Genomic DNA, 23,078 nt, shown 5'->3' with positions numbered 1-23,078 from the left:
TGCATGCGCAAATACACTTTTCACCTACTAGGTACTATATTCTGTGATACCTGTAACATGTGGAGATAATTAGCCTGTCTTATTATATGGCACATTTATGTGAAACAAAATGCTTCACACCAGTAGGATAGGCATGTACCATCATGCATTTTGCTTAAAAACATCTTGAAGCGGTTATAGCCTGTGCAGGTAAGTAGGGATACTTCATAAAGTGTTTATGTGAGCATATCTACTAAACCAGTGAAGATCCTTGTGATTGGGCACTCCATTTCAACAGACATACTAAACAAAACAATACATGGATTTCAGATATTACATATACATAAAAAGTGCTAGACCTGACAGCTTTAGAGCGGTTTTCCCCCAACTTTTTGCCGGCCTCTTTCTTCTTTTCTGTACTTGTCTTGCTGGTTCTATGACTCTGAGCACTTGATTACTGCTAACCAGTGTTAAAGTGCATGTGCTCTCTCTCCCTCAAATATGTTATGATTCACTTACACTTGTTTTGTATATTTATTTATCTGTAACCCCCTTGTTAAGTGGTATACCATATAGCCAGGGCCTAAAAATTAAATGCTACTAGTGGGCCTGCAGCACTGATTGTGCTACCCACACAAGTAGCCTTTCAAACCTGTCTCAGGCCTCCCATTGCAGGGCCTGTGTGTGCATTTTACAGCCACTTTGACTTGGCATTTAAACTTGCCTTTTATTACATACAAGTCACCCCTAAGGAAGGTCCTTGGTAACCCAAAGGGCAGGGTTCTATGTAAGTAAAAGGTAGGACATGTACTTTTGCGTTTTACATGTCCTGGATGTAAAACCAGCCTATTTCATTTTCCTTTACTATGAGGCCTACTCCTCTCATAGGTTAGCATTGGGTATTCCTGAATACACTTTTACAATGTAATTCCTGTACAGAGAGGAGTAGCTTTTCATGTTTCATATGTTTGGAATGGTCTAGTAAAGTTGGATTTATCATTACTGTTTTAGAAATGCCACTTTTAGAAAGGGGACATTTCTCTGCTCTTAGGTCTTCTGTGCCTTATATCCGGTCTCCAATTCAAGTTTGAGATGGATGACAGCTACGCTTTGGGCATTCCCACTAAACATCTAGAAATACAGTAAGAAGCATTCTGAACACATGTGCATTCTGATGGGTCTTCCTGGGCAAGGAGGAATGGGAAGGGCTGAAACACTTCAATAGGTAGTGCCCTGTCCACATACAAAGCACTGATTCCACCACCCCCCCCTCTCCCGGGTTGGCCTGGCAGACGGGACTGGGCTGAAAGGAATTGTGTGCATTTGATTTCACCTCCACTTCGAAAGCACTTTCGGGTAGAAGTACAAATCAGATACTTCTGGACCTACAACTGGAATCTGTCAGAAGACTACTGTGCTGCTCAAAGCCCTCAACTGGACTGCTGATCTTAAAGGCTAGCTTTTCTGCTTGTTGTCCCACTGCCCATTGCTCTTTGACTCTGCTGAAGGAGAGTTGTCTCTGCCTTCTTCCAAGGGCATCTATCTTAGGAAAAGACTACTCGCCTTCACTGCCTGGAGAAGATTGTCACAGGAGAGGTACTTTGTTTACCAGGGCTTGCGTGGGTTCTGTAGCTGGCTGGCTCTCCATCACAGCCGGCCCAATGTTATTGCTTACCCGTCCCCCCACACTCCACTCCCACCAGTAAAACAAAAGTATTATGACACAGCCAGCAAGGGCCATGTACTAGCGCCATTTTCCCACCTTTCATTGTTTATGGTAGCTTTGGTTTTCTTCCTAAACATCAGCCTATGGTCGATGTACAAAGATGAGCAGCTGGTGTAGACCGTCAAGTCCAGAGAGCAGGCAAGTATCACATGCACAAGCGTGCATGCTGAGTCATGCCTATAAATGACGACAGATGGGGAATGAAAACTGAAGATACATGGGCATGTAGAGCAGGACTCAGGCAGATTTGTGGGCTTATGTTGTTGTGGGATAGGCACACTCCTTGTAGAACAAAGACAGGTGGAAGAATATAACAAACATATTAGCAGCAGCAGCACAATAATGATTGACAACTTTCACAGTGGTGAGTGAAATTGTGGTTGGATCACAGAGTTTAATATATTATAGGAGTGTTAGACCTGGCATCCTTGGTGTGGTTTCCCCTATCTTTTTGCCTCTACCTCCTGTATTTTTGACGCTGTGCTGGATTTCGTTTTTGCTGGTTTAGATGCTTTGGGCACTTTGCCACTTGTGATCAGTGTCAAAGTGCAAGTGCTCCCTGTGTAAATTGTTATTGTAATTGGTTATCCATGATTGGCATATTTGTATCACCAAGAAGTCCCTAGTAAAGTGCACTGAGTTCAAGGCATTGTGCTACTGCCACCGCATACTTGCACAAAAAGGTCCTAAATACCTGCAACCTCTGCTGACAAAATACGTTCCTGGACGCAACCTTAGGTCCACGGACTTAGCACTGGTAAAAATCCCCATAGTCTTCAAAGCCCGCACAGGAGCCTGCTCTTTCAGGTTCCTGGCAGCAAAAAATTGGAACGCCCTACCAATCACGTTAAGACTAGAACCCAGCGAGAAAGTGTTCCGTAAACAGCTAAAGACCTGGTTATTCTCCAACACGGAGGACAAAATGTAAAAGTACCCAGCTACCGCAGTCTCTCTTCTGACCATGCCTCAGCGCGGGGACACACCATTGGTGTAAACATGCGCTCTATAAATGAATAAATATAAATATAGTGTGCCAGGGCTGGTGATACAAATGCTACTAGTGGGCCTGCAGCACTGATTGTGCCACCCACATGAGTAGCCCTAAAATGGTGTCTCAGGTCTGCCACCGCAGTGCCTGAGTGCAGTCTGCGAACTGCCATGTCCTCCTGCTCAGTGTCCCCACTGGCCAGGCCTAACCCTTCCCTTGCTGTACACATTGGTCACCCCTATGGAAGGCCCAAGGTACCCCCTTGGGTAGGGTGCAGTGTATGTGCCTGTCCTGCTGTTGCTCTGCTGAACTAACCTGTTGTTGCTTTGCTGCCAAGGAGAGGGGAAGGACTTTGCTTTGTGCTGTGTCCCCTTGCTTGAAGGAATTTCCAAGGGCCTGAGAAGAGCTGGCTCCCTGTTAAGAAGTCCCAGGAACAAAAGGACTTCACCCCCAGCTTCCCTGAACTCTGCTGAGAGAGTTCTGTTCTTCCTAGAGTGATTGGGCCAGTTGTGGTGCCTCTGGAAGTTGTACCTGTGTTGGGAAGCTGGACACCAAGCTTTTAAGGAACTTTCTGCAAGTTTTATCGCATCCCCGGCTGAGCCTGTCGCCGCTGCCTGAAGACGTTGCACCCTTCGATTGCGGGAAGATTTCCGTCACTGCGAACATCGTCGCAGAGCCTGTTGCCGCTGGGTGAGGTAACCACATCACGTCGCTGTGAGAATCGTCGCAGAGCCATCACATCCAGGAACTGCGACTGAAAGATCGCCGCTGAGCCGCGCATGGTCACCCCGGAGATCGTCGCAGTCCCAAAAGATCGTCGCATCGTGCCTTTGCGAGCATTTTCCTACGGAACCTCCACACCGGAATCCATACAAGGTATCGCCTCCCTCCATATACAGACCAGATTCGTCTTAACACACCCGCTAAGTCCAGCGGGGTTGTCGCATCGCCTCCCCAAGGTCTCAGGAGTGACGCATTGCTTGTTTTCCACCGCACCAGCTTCTGTTTTGTAACTTTTGTCGCATTGAAAGGTACTGTTGGCAAAACGTGACGCAAACTGTGGATTATTTTAACGCTAACCCTAAGAACTCTTTTGCTACCATATTCTTGAACTGTGTATGTTGGTTTTTTGTCGTTTTGGTCTTGTGTAGTTTAGATTAAATACCTATTTTTCTAAACTGTTGTGGAGTCAGTTTGTGGTGTTTTCACTGGGTTACTGTGAGTGTTGGTACAAATACTTTACACATTGCCTTTGATAAGCCTGCCTGCTCGTGCCAAGCTACCAAGGGGTTGAGCAGGGGTTATCTAAAGAGTGTATCCTCCTTACCATGACTAGAAGCAAGGGTCCCTGTTTGAACAGTGGTACCTACCCCTGCCAACTAGAGAACCCCAGTTCTAACAAGGAGCAATACATGAAACCTTCCCAAGTCTATGAATTTTAAAGAGATGCACTCCCCCCACCACCACCCCACCACCGGGAGAAAAAAAGCCTAAACCTGGTAAAATTGATTGCTGTTCTGACTTAAGTGCCTGGAGTCCACATCTGTACAGAATCAAATTCAGTCTAGTGAGATGCACTGCAGACGTGCATCGAGTCGAGGCTTTGTGTCATGTGCTTAATTGTTACCTAGCTGTGTGATGTTCGGTGTTACACTTAGAGCCCCACACATGTGGGCAGGAATGTAGGAGATGCCCTGTGTTTGTGATACCCTTTCCTCCCTCCAGGAAGTGCCGGAATGCCTAGTTTGCATTTGTGCTGTTCAGTAAAGAGGCCAACCAAAATAAGGGAGAAGTTATCTTGTGTGTGCCTGAACTGTTTTTATCTACACTGGTTGGATGACGCGTGTATATCCGAGGTGCTGATTCTGGAATTACGTTCAGCTCATGAATGCTTCTCTTACATTAGCATTAAACTGCAAAGGAGCTTTAAGCATGTGAATGCAACATCTTTCTGGTACAGCACATTAATGTCAAAAATCTGAACTTCTTTAGCAAAACACGTCCTTGTCTGTCGATAGTTGTCAACTGAACACGTACAAGATTAACCTTCACTCTGTCATGTCCCGTTGATTTTAAGCCTCGCCTGCGACAGCACATGTGCTGTCACTTACAAGACATTTTGTTTACTTACAGTGGGCTTAGAACCCACTCATCGCTCACCACTGGTTGGCTTCATAGTCATTCGAATTATTTCTTTTCTTTGATCAGTGTGTGCCAGCTTCACTACCTATTCATGTGGTTGTCTCTCACATGGACCATGGCCCAAGTACCTGTATCCTTCTCTGCTTGCCCTTTCATGGATACTTTTTAGTTGAAGTATCCATAAGAGTGCATATGTATGCATGCCATCACCCTCTTACTTCTCTCGCCTCCCCATCCCCTGTTCACTCTCTGATACCTATGTGCTTTTGTCCCTCTGTGCTGTTGCTTGCCCAGCTCTACGGTATAACTCTGTGTTATTGTTTGCCCCCAGCATCCCACATTGCTTTTTTAGGTTTCGCCTAGCGAAGGCTGCGCTTGCGCAGCTCTCGCTGGGAGAAACTGATGTTTTCAGAGAATGGGGCTTGAACCCGCCACTTTTCTCCATTGGCTGGCCTCGTAAATGTTGGCCAGCCATTGGAGGAGAGGGGCGTCACTCTGTTCAAGCACCGTCTTTTTCGGATTCGGGGGCGTGGTTTTTGCAGTTTTTAACTCTGTGACGTCATCCGTTACTCAACTGCAAAAACCACGCCCCCGAATGCGAAAATGGTGGCGTTTTTCCTATGCCATTTCTGCCCGACCGCCGCCGGAAGAAGTCGCCAAGTCCTCCGCCCCAGCCGGTGAGTGCTTGCTTTTCTGCCCCCCTGTTCCTCGTTCTGCTCGCTTTTCAGCCCTCCACCCCCCTGTTCCTCGTCCCGCTTGCTTTTCGCCCCCCCCCTGTTACTAGTCCCGCTCTGTTTTCGGCCCCCCCACACCCCTGTTCCTCATCCCGCTCGCTTGTTTCTTCTCCCAGGGGCTGCCTCCCTCCAGCCCCCACCCTCACTTCCCACTCCCTGCTAAACCCTTTCAGGCAGCATTTACATGAGAATAAAGGAGGGGGCCCTTCAAATTCCCATCAACTGCCTCTGATGACCCCCCTAACCCCGCCCGCCCCCTCACCCCCACTGTAAGCCACAGGTTGGCTCAGATGGAGTGAAACCTGTAGGAATACTTTGGGACAACGAGCCACCCGATTATGTCACGACTATTGCACACTTGTCTATGGTGTGAATGCTGCTGCAGGCTCGTAACTCTGCAGCGCTCTCAGGAGTGGGTGCAAGTGTCACTCTGTGTAAAAACACCCCTTTTGCGGGCCTCGGAAGTATGATAAGCCGAGCTGGAGACGCGCAGGTCTCTGCATACGCTGCAAGCGTGAGGACCATGGCACAGGGAATAACTGCCGCTTTTTGCTCATTGAACAGCTAGAGCTTTTTGTGCATTGAATAGCTAGCGCGTTTTCCGCATTGAATAGCTAACGCTTTTGAGCATTGCCCGCCGTCAGAGCTCTGTACCGTAGAGAGGTACGGAAAATCTACACTTGCGGAATACCACTCCGCGGATTATCCTTAGGGAGGTGTTCCGTGTGGGAGAGATGCATTCTAGCGTCTAGAGCTGTGGGCTGTGGTACCAAGGAATAAATCCCGAGTCCTGCCTTTGGAGGGTCAACATCCAGTGATTCCAGGCAAATCACTTATCTTTTATATGTTAAAAAAATTTATTGCAGGGTTCTTGTGTAAAGCGCTCTAATGCCATTGAGCCAACTTCGCTCTTTATCTAACTGCACAAAAAGTGGATCTTGCAACCCTCCAACCTACCCGGGTGAATGTCAGGTGGATAGTGGGTGCCACGTGTGTAATAATGCCCAGTCTGAGGTGTAGCTTCTTCCAATGCTCATTTGAGATCCTGAGACCTGCCCTGGTCTCTGTCTCCATCTATCTGGTCTCCTGGAGCGCACCGGCGACCTCATTTGACCCTCTCATCCCCCACACAGGTGTCTCACACTCTGTGGTCCTGTGGTTCTCTTGTACCTGGTGCCCACCAGAGACCCTGAGTCCCCAAGTACTCACAGCGCAGCGTGTTTTCTGCGGCACCTCAGAGGCTCTGTCTGATCCAGGGCCCTCATTCCTGCCTTCTGATTACCGAGGGGCGGCATCGGATGTTAATGAGGGTCTGGCAGCAAGAGGGAGGGGGCAGGTGGGGCACAGTGCCAGGGGCGTGACAGTGCGCTCTACTCATGTCTGTCTGTCTGCGTGTCACTCTGTCCTGGCTGTCTGCCTCACCCTCCGCCTGCCAGCCTGTCTAGGCAGCTAGTTGGACAGACAGACAGAGCACAGAGCGAGGGACACATCACCCCATGGACACTCTGCCACGGTTTCAGACCCTCGTTCAGATGCAGGGGAGCGGCCCCAGGGCCTGCTGCCAACATTTCACCTGCCTGACTCCTCTTTTCAACAGGGCACTCTCGCTTCTCTCCTGTTACCTTTACGTTCCCTCTTCCTCGGTCTCTCTCCCCCAAAACACACACTCCTCTCTTTCTCACACACACACAGACACTCCACCTCTCATAAACACAAAAACACTGTCTCTCTCTCTCCCCCATAACACTGCTCACTTTCCTGCACACAAGTATCCCCGTTATATACACCAGTCACGCATAAATGTCACACTCCCTCACACATGAACCCCACAAACATCGCACTCCCTCACACACAAACCCCACAAACAACGCACTCCCTCATACACAAACCCCACAAACAATGCACTCCCTCACACACGAACCCCAGGGGCGTGACTGTGCTCTACCCGTGACTGTGCACGTCGTTCTGTCCTAGCTGTCTGCTTCACCCTCCGCCTGCCAGCCTGTCTGGGCAGCTAGTTGGACAGACAGAGCACAGAGGGAGATGTTATGGGGCACATCACCCCATGGGCACTCTGCCACGGTCTTAGACCCTCGTACAGATGGAGGGGAGCGGCCCCAGGGCCTGCTGCCATCATTTCACCTGCGTGGCTCCTCCTTTCAACAGGGCGCTCTCGCTTCTCTCCTGTCTCCTTTACATTCCCTCTCCCACCGTCTCCTCCCTCTGCCCCCACACACACTTCCCCTCTCACTAACACAAAAACACTGTCTCTCTCTCTCTCTCTCCCAGAACACTGTTCACTTACCTGCACACAAGTATCCCCGTTATATACACCAGTCACGCATAAATGTCACACTCCCTCACACACGAACGCCACAAACATCGCACTCCCTCACACAAGACCCCCACAAACATCGCACTCTCATATACGAACCCCACAAACATCACACTCCCTCACACACGTGGGGGGCTGTGTGTGTGTGTGTGTGTGTGTGTTGGGGGGCTCTGTGTGTGTAGGGGGGCTCTGTGTGTGTGGGGGGGCTCTGTGTGTGTGGGGGGGCTCTGTGTGTGGGGGGGCTCTGTGTGTGGGGGGGGGCTCTGTGTGTGTGGGGGGGCTCTGTGTGTGTGGGGGGGGGCTCTGTGTGTGTGTGGGGGGGCTCTGTGTGTGTGTGGGGGGCTCTGTGTGGGGGGCTCTGTGTGTGTGTGGGTCTCTGCGTGTGTGTGGGTCTGTGTGTTTGTGTGTGCCATTTGCGAGAGATTAAGCTATTGGCATTGTAAATGACAATGCCATTTATTTATCTGTGTTCAAAACCAACCCATAAATAAAAAAATTGTCATTTATAATGCCAATAGCTCTAACTTTTGCAAAGGCGAGACCGTTGCATTGTAAATGCTTGTTACTTTCCCCAGGCCCATCAGCAAAAAAAGAAAGCACTATGACGCTGCCCGTTCTGGCCATTTCATAGCACTTTCTTTTCTAACTTTCAAGCACGGATGTACAATATGGCTAAAAGACACCCACAAGGCCAAAAGATCTCGTAATTGAGACCTAATGGCTTTGCCTATGATCATTTTCTTAATAAGTGTGGTCTCTCAAGTCCCAGGATGTCAAGTTGTGTTTGCTCAAAAGCCGTAACAGACTGCGGGTTTGACATATGGCTATTAGGCTGGTATTTGACCGACTACTACCCTGCCCTACCCACTTATCAGAGACAGGTTAGGGAAAGGCAGTCAGACATGCAATAAAATACAATTGTTATTAGTAAGGCAAGTCACAGATCTATTGGCTCGATCAAAACATGAAACACAAATGGCAACTTTGAGCATTGCGTTTACATGCTTGGATTTAAGGAAGTTGCTTGGTTCCTTTGCAGCACAAGAATAACAAACATACAACGAAAGGTCAAGGCGAGTTCAAGGACTACTGGCTCTCAAAGGTTCCTACCAGGAGAATTTCTAGAAAGTAAAAGAAGCGTCATCATATTCATTTACTCTCTAGTTGGTTTGACTGGTAAAGAGGTACTACCATTCAAGCTGCTACATCTTGGGTGCTTGCTAGACGTTGCAATAGTTGGTAATTACAGGCAAATTACAAATTTGAATTTTGCGAATGTCCACCAGCATCTTTTGTCGCTGCTAGCGGTTACAAGCTTCATAACAATCTGGCCTTTTCCTACCATACAACCAAATGTTCTAGGTAGGCAAGCACAAGGTGGTCAACAGCACACAGCCACAGAGGCCCTGGCCTGTTTGACCATGCGATCTCTTTAACATCTTAATGCTGGCCACCAGAAACACGAAAGAACCCTGGACTAAAAAATGAACTTAACAGAAAAAAAACGCCAAAAGTTTTAATTAAACTTTAAAATCAGAACTGAATGAAGTCTATGTAACATGGAAATAATTTGAAATGTAAAAGATTTAAATTTCTTTAACAATAAATTAAATTTTTAAGATGTGCTCAGCTGTGTTGAAGGAACTTCAACAATCATCCCCACCCCAAACATAAAGCTAACTCCATTACTTACCCAATGCTTAAAAAAACACGAACCAACATCTGCAAATTAGCACAAAAGACAACCCATTTTTCCTTCATTATCCCCAGCATTATTAATAATCCATTATCCTAGGTTGCTTTTGCTGTGGTCACACTGTAAAGTAAAGTATGGCTAAAATATACGTTTAGACTCAAAATAGAAAAAATATGTGCAGATAGAATATTAATTTGGCCATATTAGCTTTCCTTCATATACTTGGGTTTTATTTTGGGCTACCATTCAACCTTCCAAAAACGTATCCCCACAGGTGGGGCAAGGGCACCTGCCTAAAAAAAAAAAAAAAAAAGATGGGTGCATTGTGTCTACAAAGAAAGAAAAAGAAAATCCCTTTCCTGTGGTAGTCGAATCAAAGGACAGTGCCCCAGGAAGAAGCAGCCCCCAGTAGACCAATGTAGCAATGTCAGAATTTACATATTGTGCGCTTGTGATGCCCAGGAGGAATAAGTGACTTCTAACAAATCGAATTGGCTCTGGGGACCGCCAGGAAGGACAGTGGCAGGCCCCCACAGGAGCCTCATTAGATTTTTGGCTAATCTCACAGAAAGAATTGGGTGGAGAGAGTTTGCTTGCAAATTCAAGTACACCTAGAACTGGGGCGTTAGTCTAGAGCCTCTGGGATGAATTGACATTTGTTACTGGACCTTGTGAATGCTTGGCAGTCATGTTAAAGATAAGCGTGTGCGATAAACTCTGCTCTGCTGGCGGAGTACGTGGAGTTTTGCCCACTCGACGTTCCGCTTGAAACGCGGAGTTCCAGCAAAACCTTGCCAACTGCCATGTGGCAGAGGTTTTTTTTTTACATGCGACTCGACAAAGTTAAGTTAACAAGCAAGAATTTGCCTACTCGGGTGCAATTTTCTTGCGCCTCCCAGCGAGATTTCTCAAAGCGGGCAGGTGCAGCAAGTTGAGACTTTTTGCACTGAGAAAGAGTGCCCTCAGGAGTGCTGCGTGGTGCATTTCACACTGATTTTACTGCATGAGAAGCACAACGTGTTGAATTTTGACAAGTCGCAGAACTCCGTGGAGTCTCAGTTTTTATGCAACTCCGCAGAATTGCTCAGAGTGATACTCTGAGTTCTGCCCACCCCTAGTTGAAGATAGAAGACAAACGGTATTATATTGAAAACTCATATATGTACCTTGTTGACAGTGAATCACTGTCTATGATTTATGTTCATGAAAAGTTGTACCCTCTTCCAGGATTCTGAACATCAATGAGCATTGTACTGGTATGCATATTTTACCTGTGCTGTTGCAACACCCTTACAGAGCTAGTAGGTCTGACTTTTTATTAATACTTACCTCATGTTCAATCAATCAATCAGTATTTGTTAAGCGTGGCTATTCACCCGCGAAGGTCTCAAGGCGTGGAGGGTCTCAATGTTGGGTTAGGCACATGGATAGTATTTGATTTTTAATGGATCATTAAAGGTGCCTCCAGCACAAGTGGGTTAAGGTATATTTAATGGGTTACCTGACCTTTAGGATCTTTCTATAATGTGCACACCCTGTTGTATTGAGAGACCCTTTAGAGGGCCCCAATAGGCATTATGGCCTGCCTTGCTGTACATACTTATTAATTTGTGTGTAATATTTGGTAGTGTATGTAATAAAGCACAGCACCTTCCCAGAGGAAGCCTTAGACCAGGGGTCTCCAACCTTATCTGCAGTGAAAGCTACTTCTGATCAGTGAAAATCATCATGAGCTACCGAAGGCCAAACTACTTGCTTATTATTACCAGATACCCCCCTGCCGAATTTTATTGACTAAGCCTAATGTCCGTGAAGCCAGATACTATGGTTTTAAAAAAACACTTAGACTAGGGGCATTATGACAGGGCTGCCACATGTCTCAGTGAGAGCATGGTCTAATGCGATGTATGAATATGTGTGCAATGAATGGGTATGGGTGAATGAGAGCCTTTGTCGTGTGTACTTGTGGCACAAGACATACCTTTCGCCATGTTTGGCACAATTTTTTTAAATGGTAGAAATGTAAAAATGTTGAGGATATGGAAAATTTTTCTACACTTTAAAAAATACAGCTATGTTTTTTTAAATGTCAAAATGTAGTTCTAAATTCGACACTATGTGCACTGGGCACTAGGAGTAGGATACATGCTGTTTGTAAATGTGACACTTTGTAATGGGAGAAAATTAAAATAAAGATTTAAATTAATCATTAAATTAACTCTTCATTTTAATTTTCTCCAATTTAAAAGAATTCAGAAGCATTCTGTTCTCAGCTCAAATATGGAGTTGACAAGGACTTTTGTTCAAGATTTAAAATGCTTTAGTTTTTCACTTCTGCACCCCACCTGGGTAATAAAGTGGAGTCCAGCACTGCTCATTATCTGGCCCTGCTATCTACAGCTCGATGATGATAATATAAAAAAAAGCAAAGCCTTCCCCTAACTTTAAGAGGAAAACATGATCCTTGCAAAATGAACTCAAGGCTGAGAGCTACTCTGAAGGTGTGTGAGCTACTGGTAGCTCGCAATGGACCGGCTGAAGAAACTTGCCTTAGACTTTTATATCTTCTTACTATCCTGATAGTTAAGTGCTAAAAAGGGGTATATCTTTCCCAGCTGGGGAAAGACCCCAGTTGTTAAAACTGACGCCTTCCTGCCTCAGACCTGGATTTCTTTAAGACAGTCTGTAGAGAAGTCTGTGAAGCTTGGAATTTGCGGAGAGCGAGCAGTTTCTGTGCTGCCTCTATGTTGTAACACGTGGCCAAGGTGCCACCTTCCGCTCCCACCAGGTGGCTGGCCCAGCAGCACAGCCTGGAATGTGTCAGTTTGCCACCTCACTATTCTCCTAGAGAAGTATATTTTACTAATGACCAGCAAGAGTTTGGCACTGCTATGGGGCCTCACTTGCAAAACTGACCCACGTATCCAAAAACAAACACACTCCCCAATCTATGAAGACGCACTTTCATTTAAAAAAAGTTATATATAACCTTTTGTCCTATAAAGACATTTTAGTCTTGAAACTTGTATATTTTTGACTGTGAGAAATGTGTTTATTTGTCCATTACTGCTCTAGGAAACCATATATTAAAAACATGTTAAGAATAAACCTTTTTAATACCCTACTTTAATTTTAGAAAATTTCAATACAAACATATGCAGTGCATTACTCAGTAGTGTATCCAATAGAACAAGGTTTGTGCTACATTACTTTTTTTTAAATCTGCCTTTTAATGCCAGTTTATACCTTTTTATTTTAAACACTGAAGGTTAAGGACAAACCAACAGTCTTTGACTGGCCAGGAATGGACAAAAGCAAGCTCTATACTGTGGTTTTTACAGACCCTGATGTCCCCAGCAGAGAAGATCCTAAGTTCGGGTAAGATGCAGTAGGCTATGAAATGAACATATAGTACAAAAGTGGCCAATGTTTAGGAAGGAATGTTGCAATCAATAATGTGTAGATAAGAGTTCCTGTACGTAGCAGTTTAAACCACATTTTGTGCTAAGAGCTAAATATTTTGGACCTAAGGAGGTTAAGATAGTGAAGTAAGGTTATAACAAGCATTTGCAATGTAAAAGGTCTTGCATTTATGCGAAACCTACTGCATTGCAAAAAGTAGGCATAACGAACAATGGGAGCGAAGGCAAGCTGGGGGGGAGAAAGCACGGACAATGGGAGGGAAGGTGGGCAGGAGGAGAAGGCAGTGAAAACAGGAGGGTGGGCAGGAAAGGAGGCGAGAAGGCAGAGACAACGGGAGGGCGAAGGCATGGACAACGGGAGGGCGGGCGGAGGGCAAAGGCATGGACAACGGGTGGGCGGGGGAAGAAGGCACGGACAACGGGAGGGACGGCGGGAGTAAAGAAGGCACCAAAGCATATTGTGCCTACACTAGGAGAACCTGACTAAAGAAAATAATTCTCACCGTCTAAATAACATGAACCGTGTAACAACCAAAGTAGAAGGGCCAGCAGCCATGGGAGGTGACAAATGAAGAGGAGGCAGTACCAAGGAGGGGCTAACAAGCCTATTGACAAATCAGAAGCCAGCATTTAGGATGGACAATGACACAAGCCAATGGCAAATATAGGTGGAGAGTGGATGGGGCTTTTATTCCCTACTCCTCTTCAATAAGTCTCTCAGAGCAGCGCATGTGCGCTGGCTCTAGGCTCAGTAACCCAAAGACTTGAACAACATCAGACAATTTGTGAGGGCAGATTTTAAAGTAAGAGTTTGGGGTCCGTATTATATATCGGGGTGCACTGACCCAGTTTGTGCTGGTGCACCCTCATTGGTCCTCCTTCTACAGACTAGGATCCTGTACCAGATTACATATAAAATAATCTTTGAAGTAGTGCATGCACTCGAGAGAGTGAACAGGGAAACAGAGAGGCAGCAGTTCAAACCACTACCACATGTTTTACTGTAGGCCCGGCTTGGTCTGCATTTGTAGAGATGATAATGACCTCCGGCATCTCCACAGAGGGTTGATGTCTCAAATTGAAACGTTTGAGGGAGGTTCCTCAGTGTCCCCGGGAACCCTCTGTGGCCATTTTCTTTTATTTTCTCAAGGCTATTTTAACAAAAGGAGAAAAGACAATAGTACATTTCCAACCATCATTAACTATGTTATAGTACAGTTGATACGGCCAAGTATGCTAATTCAAAGTACACAAGTTACTGCCTTGTAGGTTTTAAACATGGCATCTGCTAAAAAGAGCATGGAGGGTTGTTAGAAGGTGAACAGTATGTTTGAATAGAAAGAGGTTAATAAAAAACGAAAGGAGAAAAATGAAGGGAGGGATAAGGGGCACAGAGGTAACTATGTCAAGGGTATCCCACAGATTGTAATTCTTATCACTGTAATTCATATCTCGTGTACTACCCTCCCTTTCTGTAGAGCCATCATTCCGCCAGCCTATCTTAATCAGAAATCAGGAATCCGGGTGAGATATTTCATTTCACTTGTGGCATAGTTAATTAAAGGAAACATTTAAAAGAAAAGATCATTTTTAAGGGTAGTGACGATTTTTCTGGCCATTCGGAAGGGTTATGATCGATTTTAGGGGTGATAGATATGTGAAGTTTAGTTGTCAAAAGGGGCTTTAGGATTCAGGGATGGGGGTAGGTTAAGGATGGTGATGGTTTTATTTTGCGATCATGATTGGTGGCATTTAGGGGTGGTAAAGGGTTTTTAGGATTCACAGAGGAGTGAGATTAGGAGTGGTGAGGGTTTTTAGGGTAAGGGAAGGACGGAGTGTAGGGGTGTTGGGAGATTTTTAAGTTTCATGGATGGGCATAGTTTAGTGTTGGTGAGGGCTTTTTAAGGTTCCATGATGAATAAAGTTTAGGACTTTTTTAGCGTTCAGCTCTTTACTGAGTTTAGGTGTGGTGAGGGATTTTAGCAGACAGGGTTGGGCAGAGTTTAAAGGCAAACAGTGTTTGGTCTTGGACTGGGTGAGATTTAGGGTGGTCATGGTGTTAGGGGGTCAGGAATCGGTGTAATTAAGGCAGGGGGAGGGGCATTTAGGGGAAAAATTATTATGCTTAGGGGGGTCAGGGATGGATGGTCTGTATTGGGGGTGAGGGGTCAGTGAATTAAGTGTCCGAAGTAATTTACAACTTAAAGATTTAAAACTGAAGTGATGTTCCCTGAAGTAAAGTAATTAATAAATTCCTCAGGCAAAAATGTTTCTGCAAGTAAGTCTGAAATATATGCACCTCTAAAAATATGCAAGCACAAGACAATTTCTAAATCAAAGTAAATTTCTAAATGAAAGACATTCTGGGAGTTGGTTTCTATGAAAGGGTAAATGCCATATATCCAGCAAGTTACTAATATATAGTTTATGTGAAATAGTTAATCAGTAATTATATTCCATGAAATAATTTTTCAAGGAAAACGGGTACAACCAATGGGTCTGCCTCTGTGTGCCGTGATTTTTGGGTATTTTGTTATTTTGTGTTGTGGAAGAACACTGCTTTAATACTGAGGGGAGCCGCAATCTCTTTGGCGTGGGTTATTCAGGATCAAACCCCCGTCCAGTATTTTTGGAGGATGGGGCACTCCTACTAAATATGGACAATGTCACTGTTTAGAGCTGAGCATCTCCAACATCACAAGTCTGTAGCCAGATACGCTTTATTCAGCCTGTCAAAGAGCCGATGACGCCTCTGCAGTATTTTATAGTAGCTTAATTTGACTCTGGCTTCCTAAAGCTTTTTGTCATGATTCAGTAAGGTATCTTTGCAACCTTGGTCTGCGTAGTCTCTCCGTCCAACATATCCGTAAGTAGTCAGCAGTTGGGTGTGATAATACATGATCGGTGATTGTATTGTATAATCCTGAGACTCGTTTTTTATGTACCCCATGTGAGCGGGTATTATAGAATCAGGGAGTCTGGTAAGGTTATTGAGCCTGTTCCTATAAGGTTTACAAACTCAGTGCCCCAGACTTTGGCAGTACCGGAAATGTCAGTGTAGAAGATCAAATTCTGCTGTGCTTTGGCATATGATCGAGTGTCACCTGAGATCAGATGGCCTAGTGTAGAGTTCTAACTATTCCGAATTCTGCCACAATGGTTCTTCACCCGCTGCATACAGACCGCACCATTTCCCCAGAGTTTTACCTCACTATGCAGACACCCATCTATGAGTAACATCCCATGGGATGTATGCCATGCATATGTGGTGCTATAAATGATAGGGTTCATTTTTTCAGTTTGCCTTTGGTATACACCAGTCCCCTGCCAGGGGTGGTTCCCATAATTGATTTTCCATCTTAATTTAAATGAGGGTTTAATGTGCTCTTGCATATGTTATCCGAGTCGTGCTAGTTGGAAGGCTAACCTGTGTGACTATGTGTTGCTAGTGAAGCCCACCCCATTATGTGGACAAGTGTAACTTAGCTAGTTTAAGTATGGGTTTTCTACCTTGCCACAAGTAGGCTTTCAGTAACTGAGATAGTGTGCGTTTTAGGTTTGATGGGGCACACAGTGAGAGCATGGCAGAAATGCAATTTAAGTGGGGCATTATGTTCATTTTGATGGTTTGTGCTTTTCACCAGAGGAAGAGATTCAGTTGGGACTTGCAAGCTATGTCTCCCCGTGTCTCATCAGCATGAGGGCCCAATTTATCTTGCATCATATTTCGAAGTGTTCTATTGACACTAATCCCTAATTATTATAGCTTATGGGGAATCCAATGGAATGGAGATGTTACAGGTGAGACTATAATTGTTACAGGGGTTAATGGAAGAGCCTTGCATTTGTTATGCCAGAAAAGGTCGAAAACGCCAGAATTATGTCTATTAAGGCAGAGATTGATTGTAATATTTTGCTGGATAGCCTTTTGGGACGGGGCTGTTATGTGTTGGTAGGGCATCTATTGCTTCCACTAATTCTTCAGTGGAGATTGGTGCTTCAGGTGATTGGTATATTTCTGGGAGAGTGATTTTAAACAGAGGCAGGAAAAGTTTCTGCTCTTGTGTGTTGCAGTTGTGTATAGCGATTAGTTACAATCTTGGAAGATCACTAGTATTTCTATAGGGCATGTCAGTAATGTGTCCAGGTCTGTACGTTTTGCTGATATTGCTTGCTGGGCTTTTTTGCCTTAGTTAACGGGCTACAAGGCATTCCTCATCCCAGTCATATCTCATATGCTGCTGCCCTGGGGGCAGAACATTAGTAAATGACAAAGTGGCCGCTTGAAACAACTGCTTGGTCTTTCACTGTGCAAGCAGCACCTGTCTGGACTTCAAAGAGGGAAAAGAGATCCATAGCAGGCATGTCAAGTGAGTGGCTGGAACCACCTGCAGGGGAATATATTGGAGGTCCATGGTTCCCTTTTTCTCACCTCCAGAGAGTTGCTCAGTGGGGGTGCACTGAATGTGCACCCGCAGACCGCCTCTGACATTGTAATATGAACGTGGGTGCAGATGTGAAGTGTTGCCTCCATGCAAATGAAGGAACATCCTCTAAAGATGGCACTGGTGTTGTTGGTTCACCACCATTATTGTATTACAGGATGTTGCAAATGCAGTCCCTTTGTAATACCGTTGTGCCCAGAGGGTGCAAAAAACGTTTGCACATGTCAGTTGTGCCATTGGGGAACAGTATGTAATATGGCATCTTCTGTAATACAGATAGCACTGATGCACATAAAGCACCAGCACGTTTTTAAGACAACACTCTGCCTCTGTGACTGCAGTCACTGAAGGCACCCATCTGCAGGTGGGATCTTGGTTTCCCCTTTGAAGTGAAGGCAAGTGCTGCTTTTACAGTAAAATACAGAGCAGATGCTTCAAGGAGCCGCTCCTGTATACACTAATATGCTGCCCCCCCTTTATTATCATGAGTAGGCCATTGGAAATATGAATATTGTTGCTATGGTGCAGGGCTAACATTTAAAAAGTTTTACCAGTAAGCTAATTGTATCAATAGCAGTTAAGACATCTTAACACCGCATAGAAGGAATGTTATTCGTCGAGATTAAACACATGACAAACACTAGGATGTGAAGGTGTTAATCAATCTGTATTGTATTTGTATATCTTTTCACGGACACTCTCACAATGGATGATTTATTTCACTTTAGGGAATGGCACCACTGCATAATAGTAAATGTGAAGGGAAATGATCTCAGTTCTGGATGTGTCCAATCAGAATATGTTGGATCCGGGCCCGGTAAAGGGACAGGTCAGTATGACTTAATTGTGGTTTAAGACTATTATATTCGAAAAAGATATATCTAATGATTTGTTTATTGTATTTGTAATGACATTGCCCTTCTTTGAAAATTAGACCAAGTAGAATAAGATATACGAGAACGCGTCTAAACTTCTGGTTAGTATCAGTGTTTCTTGGTGAAAGCCACCCTGCTGTTGGATGGCCTTTCATCTTCTACAGGCATAGCACGGCCTATATGATTTTCCAAGCGCAAATTAGGGCCTTTCTCTTCTAAGTATGTGTCTGATCCCTCCATGGATTTGTGTGCTAATTGCGTGATGCAGGGGGGTATGGGAAGCCATTCATGTCAAAATTACAGATCCCCATGTCGGACATCTCCTGAAATGCATGGGGTGCTGCAAAATGAATTTGACAAACACCAGAATTAATGTAACATGTGTCAAAACAAATATGAAGCATGGCATAATGAATATACTATCTAGTGGATGATTGGAATAAAACACACTCTGAACTGGATAAAAGATATACTGAGATGCATAACAACTATGTTGAAAGGAATATGGTGTTGTTTAAAAGAATAGAACAAAACCTCAAGTGAATATAACCCTTAATGAAATGATATAGACTGGTGCTGAAATTAATATGACCCTCATTGGAACGAATATGGCACATATTAAATTGAATCTGACACTCTTTAAAATGAATGTGGCACATGTGAAATGAATATCAGACATACATAAATGAATACAAGCCATGTTCAAATGAATATGACACAGGTCCAAATGAATATAAGATAAGTTGAAATAAATATGACGTGTCAAAATGAACATGAGTAACACTGAACTGAATATGAAACATGTTCACATGAATATGAATGCAGTTGAAATTAATTTGATGTGCATTAAAATGAATATTACCCACACTTAAATGAATATGAGATACTTTGAACTGAATACAACATCCAATGGCATCAATATGACACATATTAAATTGAATGCAACACTTTTTAAAGTGACCGTGAAACACATGAAATGAATGCCAGACAATCAGCAATGAATACAAGCTATGTTTAAATGAATATGACACCTGTTCAAACAAATATAAAATAAGTTGAAATAAATATGACTATTGTCAAAATGAACACGACCTACGCTGAACTAAATATAAAATGTGTTCATATGAAGATGATTACAGTTGAAAGTAATTTGGCATGCATTACCATTAATATGGCCCACTCTTAAATGAATATGAGAAGCTTTGAATTAAATACATAAATTGAAATGAATATTGCACATCTTGAAATAATTCTGACACATGTTGAAACATACATGACATATGTTGACACAAGTAACATGTTCATTGAATTTAAAATGACACTATCAAAGGAAAATGACAACTGTTATATTACGTCTTGATCTGTTGGAACAAACATTACTCATGTCCTAATGGATAAGACAGGCATAGCAACAAATAAAACAAGTTTTAAAATGAATTTGCCCTATGTTAAATGCATGTGATACACAATTGAATGAGTATGGCATGCACTGAAAGTAATATAACTAGTGTTAAAATGATGATGACCTACACTGAATTGAATCTGATATATGTTACTATGAATGTAATCACAGTTGAAATTAATTTGTTATGCCTTAAAATGAACATTGTCAATGTTTGAGTGAATATGAGAAGCTTTGAACTGAATGTGGCATCCATTGTAATGAATATAGAATGTGTTCAAATAAATCTGAAACATGATGAAATCCTCATTTTGCTGCAAGACACAATCTTTGTGTAAAATGATAAAGTGGGCACGAGAAATTGCTCATTTTTACATGCTCAACACTTTTGTCCGCTGAATTTATTGCTGTTTTAAACTCTCAACACTATGGCACTACTATCAGTGCACAGGGTATGTGATCTAAACCCTAAAACCTTTAGGCATTGACTAATCATTGATTGGCATCAGTGGCGTGATGAACCTTAAGGGGGGCACCCTGCAGGGTATGTGAAGGGGCCCCCTCCGGACTTAATCAAGAGCTCCCCAGCAGAAGTGTGGTGTGACGGGGCCCCCTGGAGGTTGAGGGTCCTCCCGCACCGGGGGGGCTGCAGGGGCCTGTGTTACGCCCCTGATTGGCATGCCGTAGTGTATGATGTAGAAACTGCACTCAAGGCATGGAAATGGAAAAGTCACCTGAGAACTGCAGCACTTATTGTACACTCCACTCAGTACGACAAAGAAAACATAACATCAGGGCTACCATGGTAGTATGACTGCTGCAGTGTAAAGCTTGCCAAGCGAACGGTTAAACTAACCCTTTTTAATAGGTAAAAACCTCCCCTTTAAATGTTAGTAAGTCACTCCTATGTAAGCTTTGTAGCCAAAAAGCTTGGCTGGATGGTATTTAAAAGTGTCACATGTTGAAAATTAACATGACGGCGTCCCTTAAGCAATAAATCCCCAAAAGCTATTTTCAGTTAGGCAGGTCTTGCAGTCCAAACGAGAGGGATTTCGAATTTTTGTTAAATAGAATTAATATATAGAAAATTACCATTAATCTGCCTGAGCTGTCAAAAACCTAAATAACATTAACTTTTGCAAACTCTGGGCCTTTACTCAAGCCTGGTAATAGTCGTGCAAAATGTGTGAACTGCATCCCAGGAGCAAACAATAGGCTGACCTGAATGGTAGAGATGACACTCGGAATTCCACCCATTAATTTACAAGAGAGGTTGTGGGCATTCTGTAGACACTGGAATGTCCAATCCTTCTTAACAGGTCTGTTGAGCCACACCTAACACTTGACAGGGAGAGAACAGGATGCCAAGACAATTCTTGTCTATCTAGTGCCTTTTACTGAAAAAACGTGCTATGTTATGACCTACCAGGCGTCAGCCTCTAGGTTTGTTGTGGGTACGGAGAGTGCTACAAACTGCGTTATAGTGTTAGATGTGGGACGGCACTAGAATTACCAGGGTGCACTCTCCACTCACACCCACAGCCTTAGAGCCCAAGTTTAGTGTGGCAAAAGACCTTTGCCATAGTGCATTTGCTCTGACACATTGCGTTTTGGCCTGTTTGCAGTAAGGCAGACAGGAATTATGGCAAAAGTTAGTTGGTCACGGCCTGGGAGCCTATACTCCATTGGTCATAGTAAAACAATTAGTCATAGGGTGTCCCCCCCCCCCCCACAGGCTGGTGAACCGTACAAGTCTGGACCCTCAGAAACATGCTGGACTTGCAAAAGGATGCAGGCAGACAATCTGCTGCACTTGGCTTCTGTGACTGGCAAGAAGGACCTGAGTAGTTCGGACCCCCCTCCTCTTGAAACCCAAGGACAGAACGGTCTCTGAAGATCATGAGGCTGATCCCCTGGGTGTCTACAGGAACCTACAAAAGCTGGAGAGGACATTCCTGTGAACAATGCTAGTTGACCAGAGGCAACTGGACGTGGACTGGACTTTGCTGTTTCCCTCTGCCAGTCACCAAAAGAGGCAGATTTATTATTATTTCATGCAGAGCAGTGCAGCAAGCCACCTTGCTGTGTGAAAGAGAAAGGGCAGGATTGCACCATGTTTAACATGATACGGTACATTCCTGTACTTACTTGCACTGGTGCACAATGTGCTGCCAAGCTTCAAAGCAGGCACCTTTGCGCCATGGTGCATGGATGCCTGCTTAGTAGACAGGATTGTTTTTGTGCAGGAACGGGCACATTCCTGCACAAAAACAACCCCGGAGGCATATTCCTCTTTCTATGTAGGAACAAAAGAGGAGAAACTTTTCATCTCGTTATGCCTCACCTGGGGAGGTATAGCATTTTGCCCCTTCCCAGGTCTACCAGTAATGTTAATATGGGAATGCCCCAAAATCCTTGGGTGGATGCGTGGGAAAACCTGGGTTCTAGCCATGAAACACCTCCCTGGGCAGAGTAACACAACCAAGCTATTTGTGCTGCATTTTGTTAGTCTAGATTTATTAAACCACGCAAGGTGACCTTGCATGGCTTGATAAATCAGAATTAGTAGTTGTGTCGCCCTTGCATGGTCCAAAGACAATGCAATCCATTGATAAATCTTCCCCGGAGAGTCTAAAACGACTCCACCTGAGGTCATGTGGACCTTAAAAGTGTCCTCCTGCTGTAGTTCGGGCACCACAAGAAGTTTGAGAACTTTGCTCCAGAGCTTCAAGGGGATTTGATAGGCAGTTCCACAGTGTGAGATTGAAATTCCTCAGACAAAAGAAATAGTTTGGACTTGAAAATTATTTCTAACATCCCTCCTTCAAGGCCCGAGCATGGCCAATACACTATTCAGCTTGGTGATACGGCCCTGATATTAAAATATATAACCCTCTTTTATCTGATGAAATTCCACTCACTTTTGATGCAATGCCCTCCCTTGAAGGCCTCTGGTTAGAAATAGTTGACTAATCTCTCTTGTTCTTTGTGGGTCTACTGTTATGTGCTTCAGGTAGGGGAGGAACAGAGAAGACTTCGGGGCGTATCAGCAACAGCCAGCGATAATTATCGCTAACTGCGCTTAGCGCGAGTTTAATTATCGCCGGCTATCGCTGGATTAAATCGCCGAGATAGCGCGTTATCATCAAAACATATCTCCAAGGTGATAAAAAATGTAGCGATAGTGGCAAAATGTGCGATTATCTCAGGAGATCCAGCAATAAAAACACAGCAACAGGCAAATCCTTGATGATAGGGCAAGGTGGACTTATACTTACAATCCACCTCCAATAGGATATAATGTCTAAGTCAGATTGAAAGCAGGCATTCAGAA

General features: G+C 44.3%; 1 protein-coding gene across 1 annotated transcript in view; it reads left to right on the top strand.

The window, feature by feature from the left end:
- LOC144792198 (phosphatidylethanolamine-binding protein 1-like) overlaps positions 1-23,078 on the top strand; it is a 103,946-nt gene that overhangs the window by 18,197 nt on the left and 62,671 nt on the right. Inside the window, exons 2-3 of the mRNA XM_078667100.1 lie at positions 12,869-12,978; positions 18,196-18,296. Coding sequence (XP_078523226.1) covers positions 12,869-12,978; positions 18,196-18,296 — 211 coding nt within the window. The remainder of the gene's footprint in view (positions 1-12,868; positions 12,979-18,195; positions 18,297-23,078) is intronic.

The sequence above is a fragment of the Lissotriton helveticus genome, chromosome 11 (assembly GCF_964261635.1).
Source record: "Lissotriton helveticus chromosome 11, aLisHel1.1, whole genome shotgun sequence".
In the NCBI taxonomy this organism is placed as follows: domain Eukaryota; kingdom Metazoa; phylum Chordata; class Amphibia; order Caudata; family Salamandridae; genus Lissotriton; species Lissotriton helveticus.
Note: the sequence above shows the minus strand (reverse complement) of the source record. Positions and strands in the feature narration are given on the sequence as shown.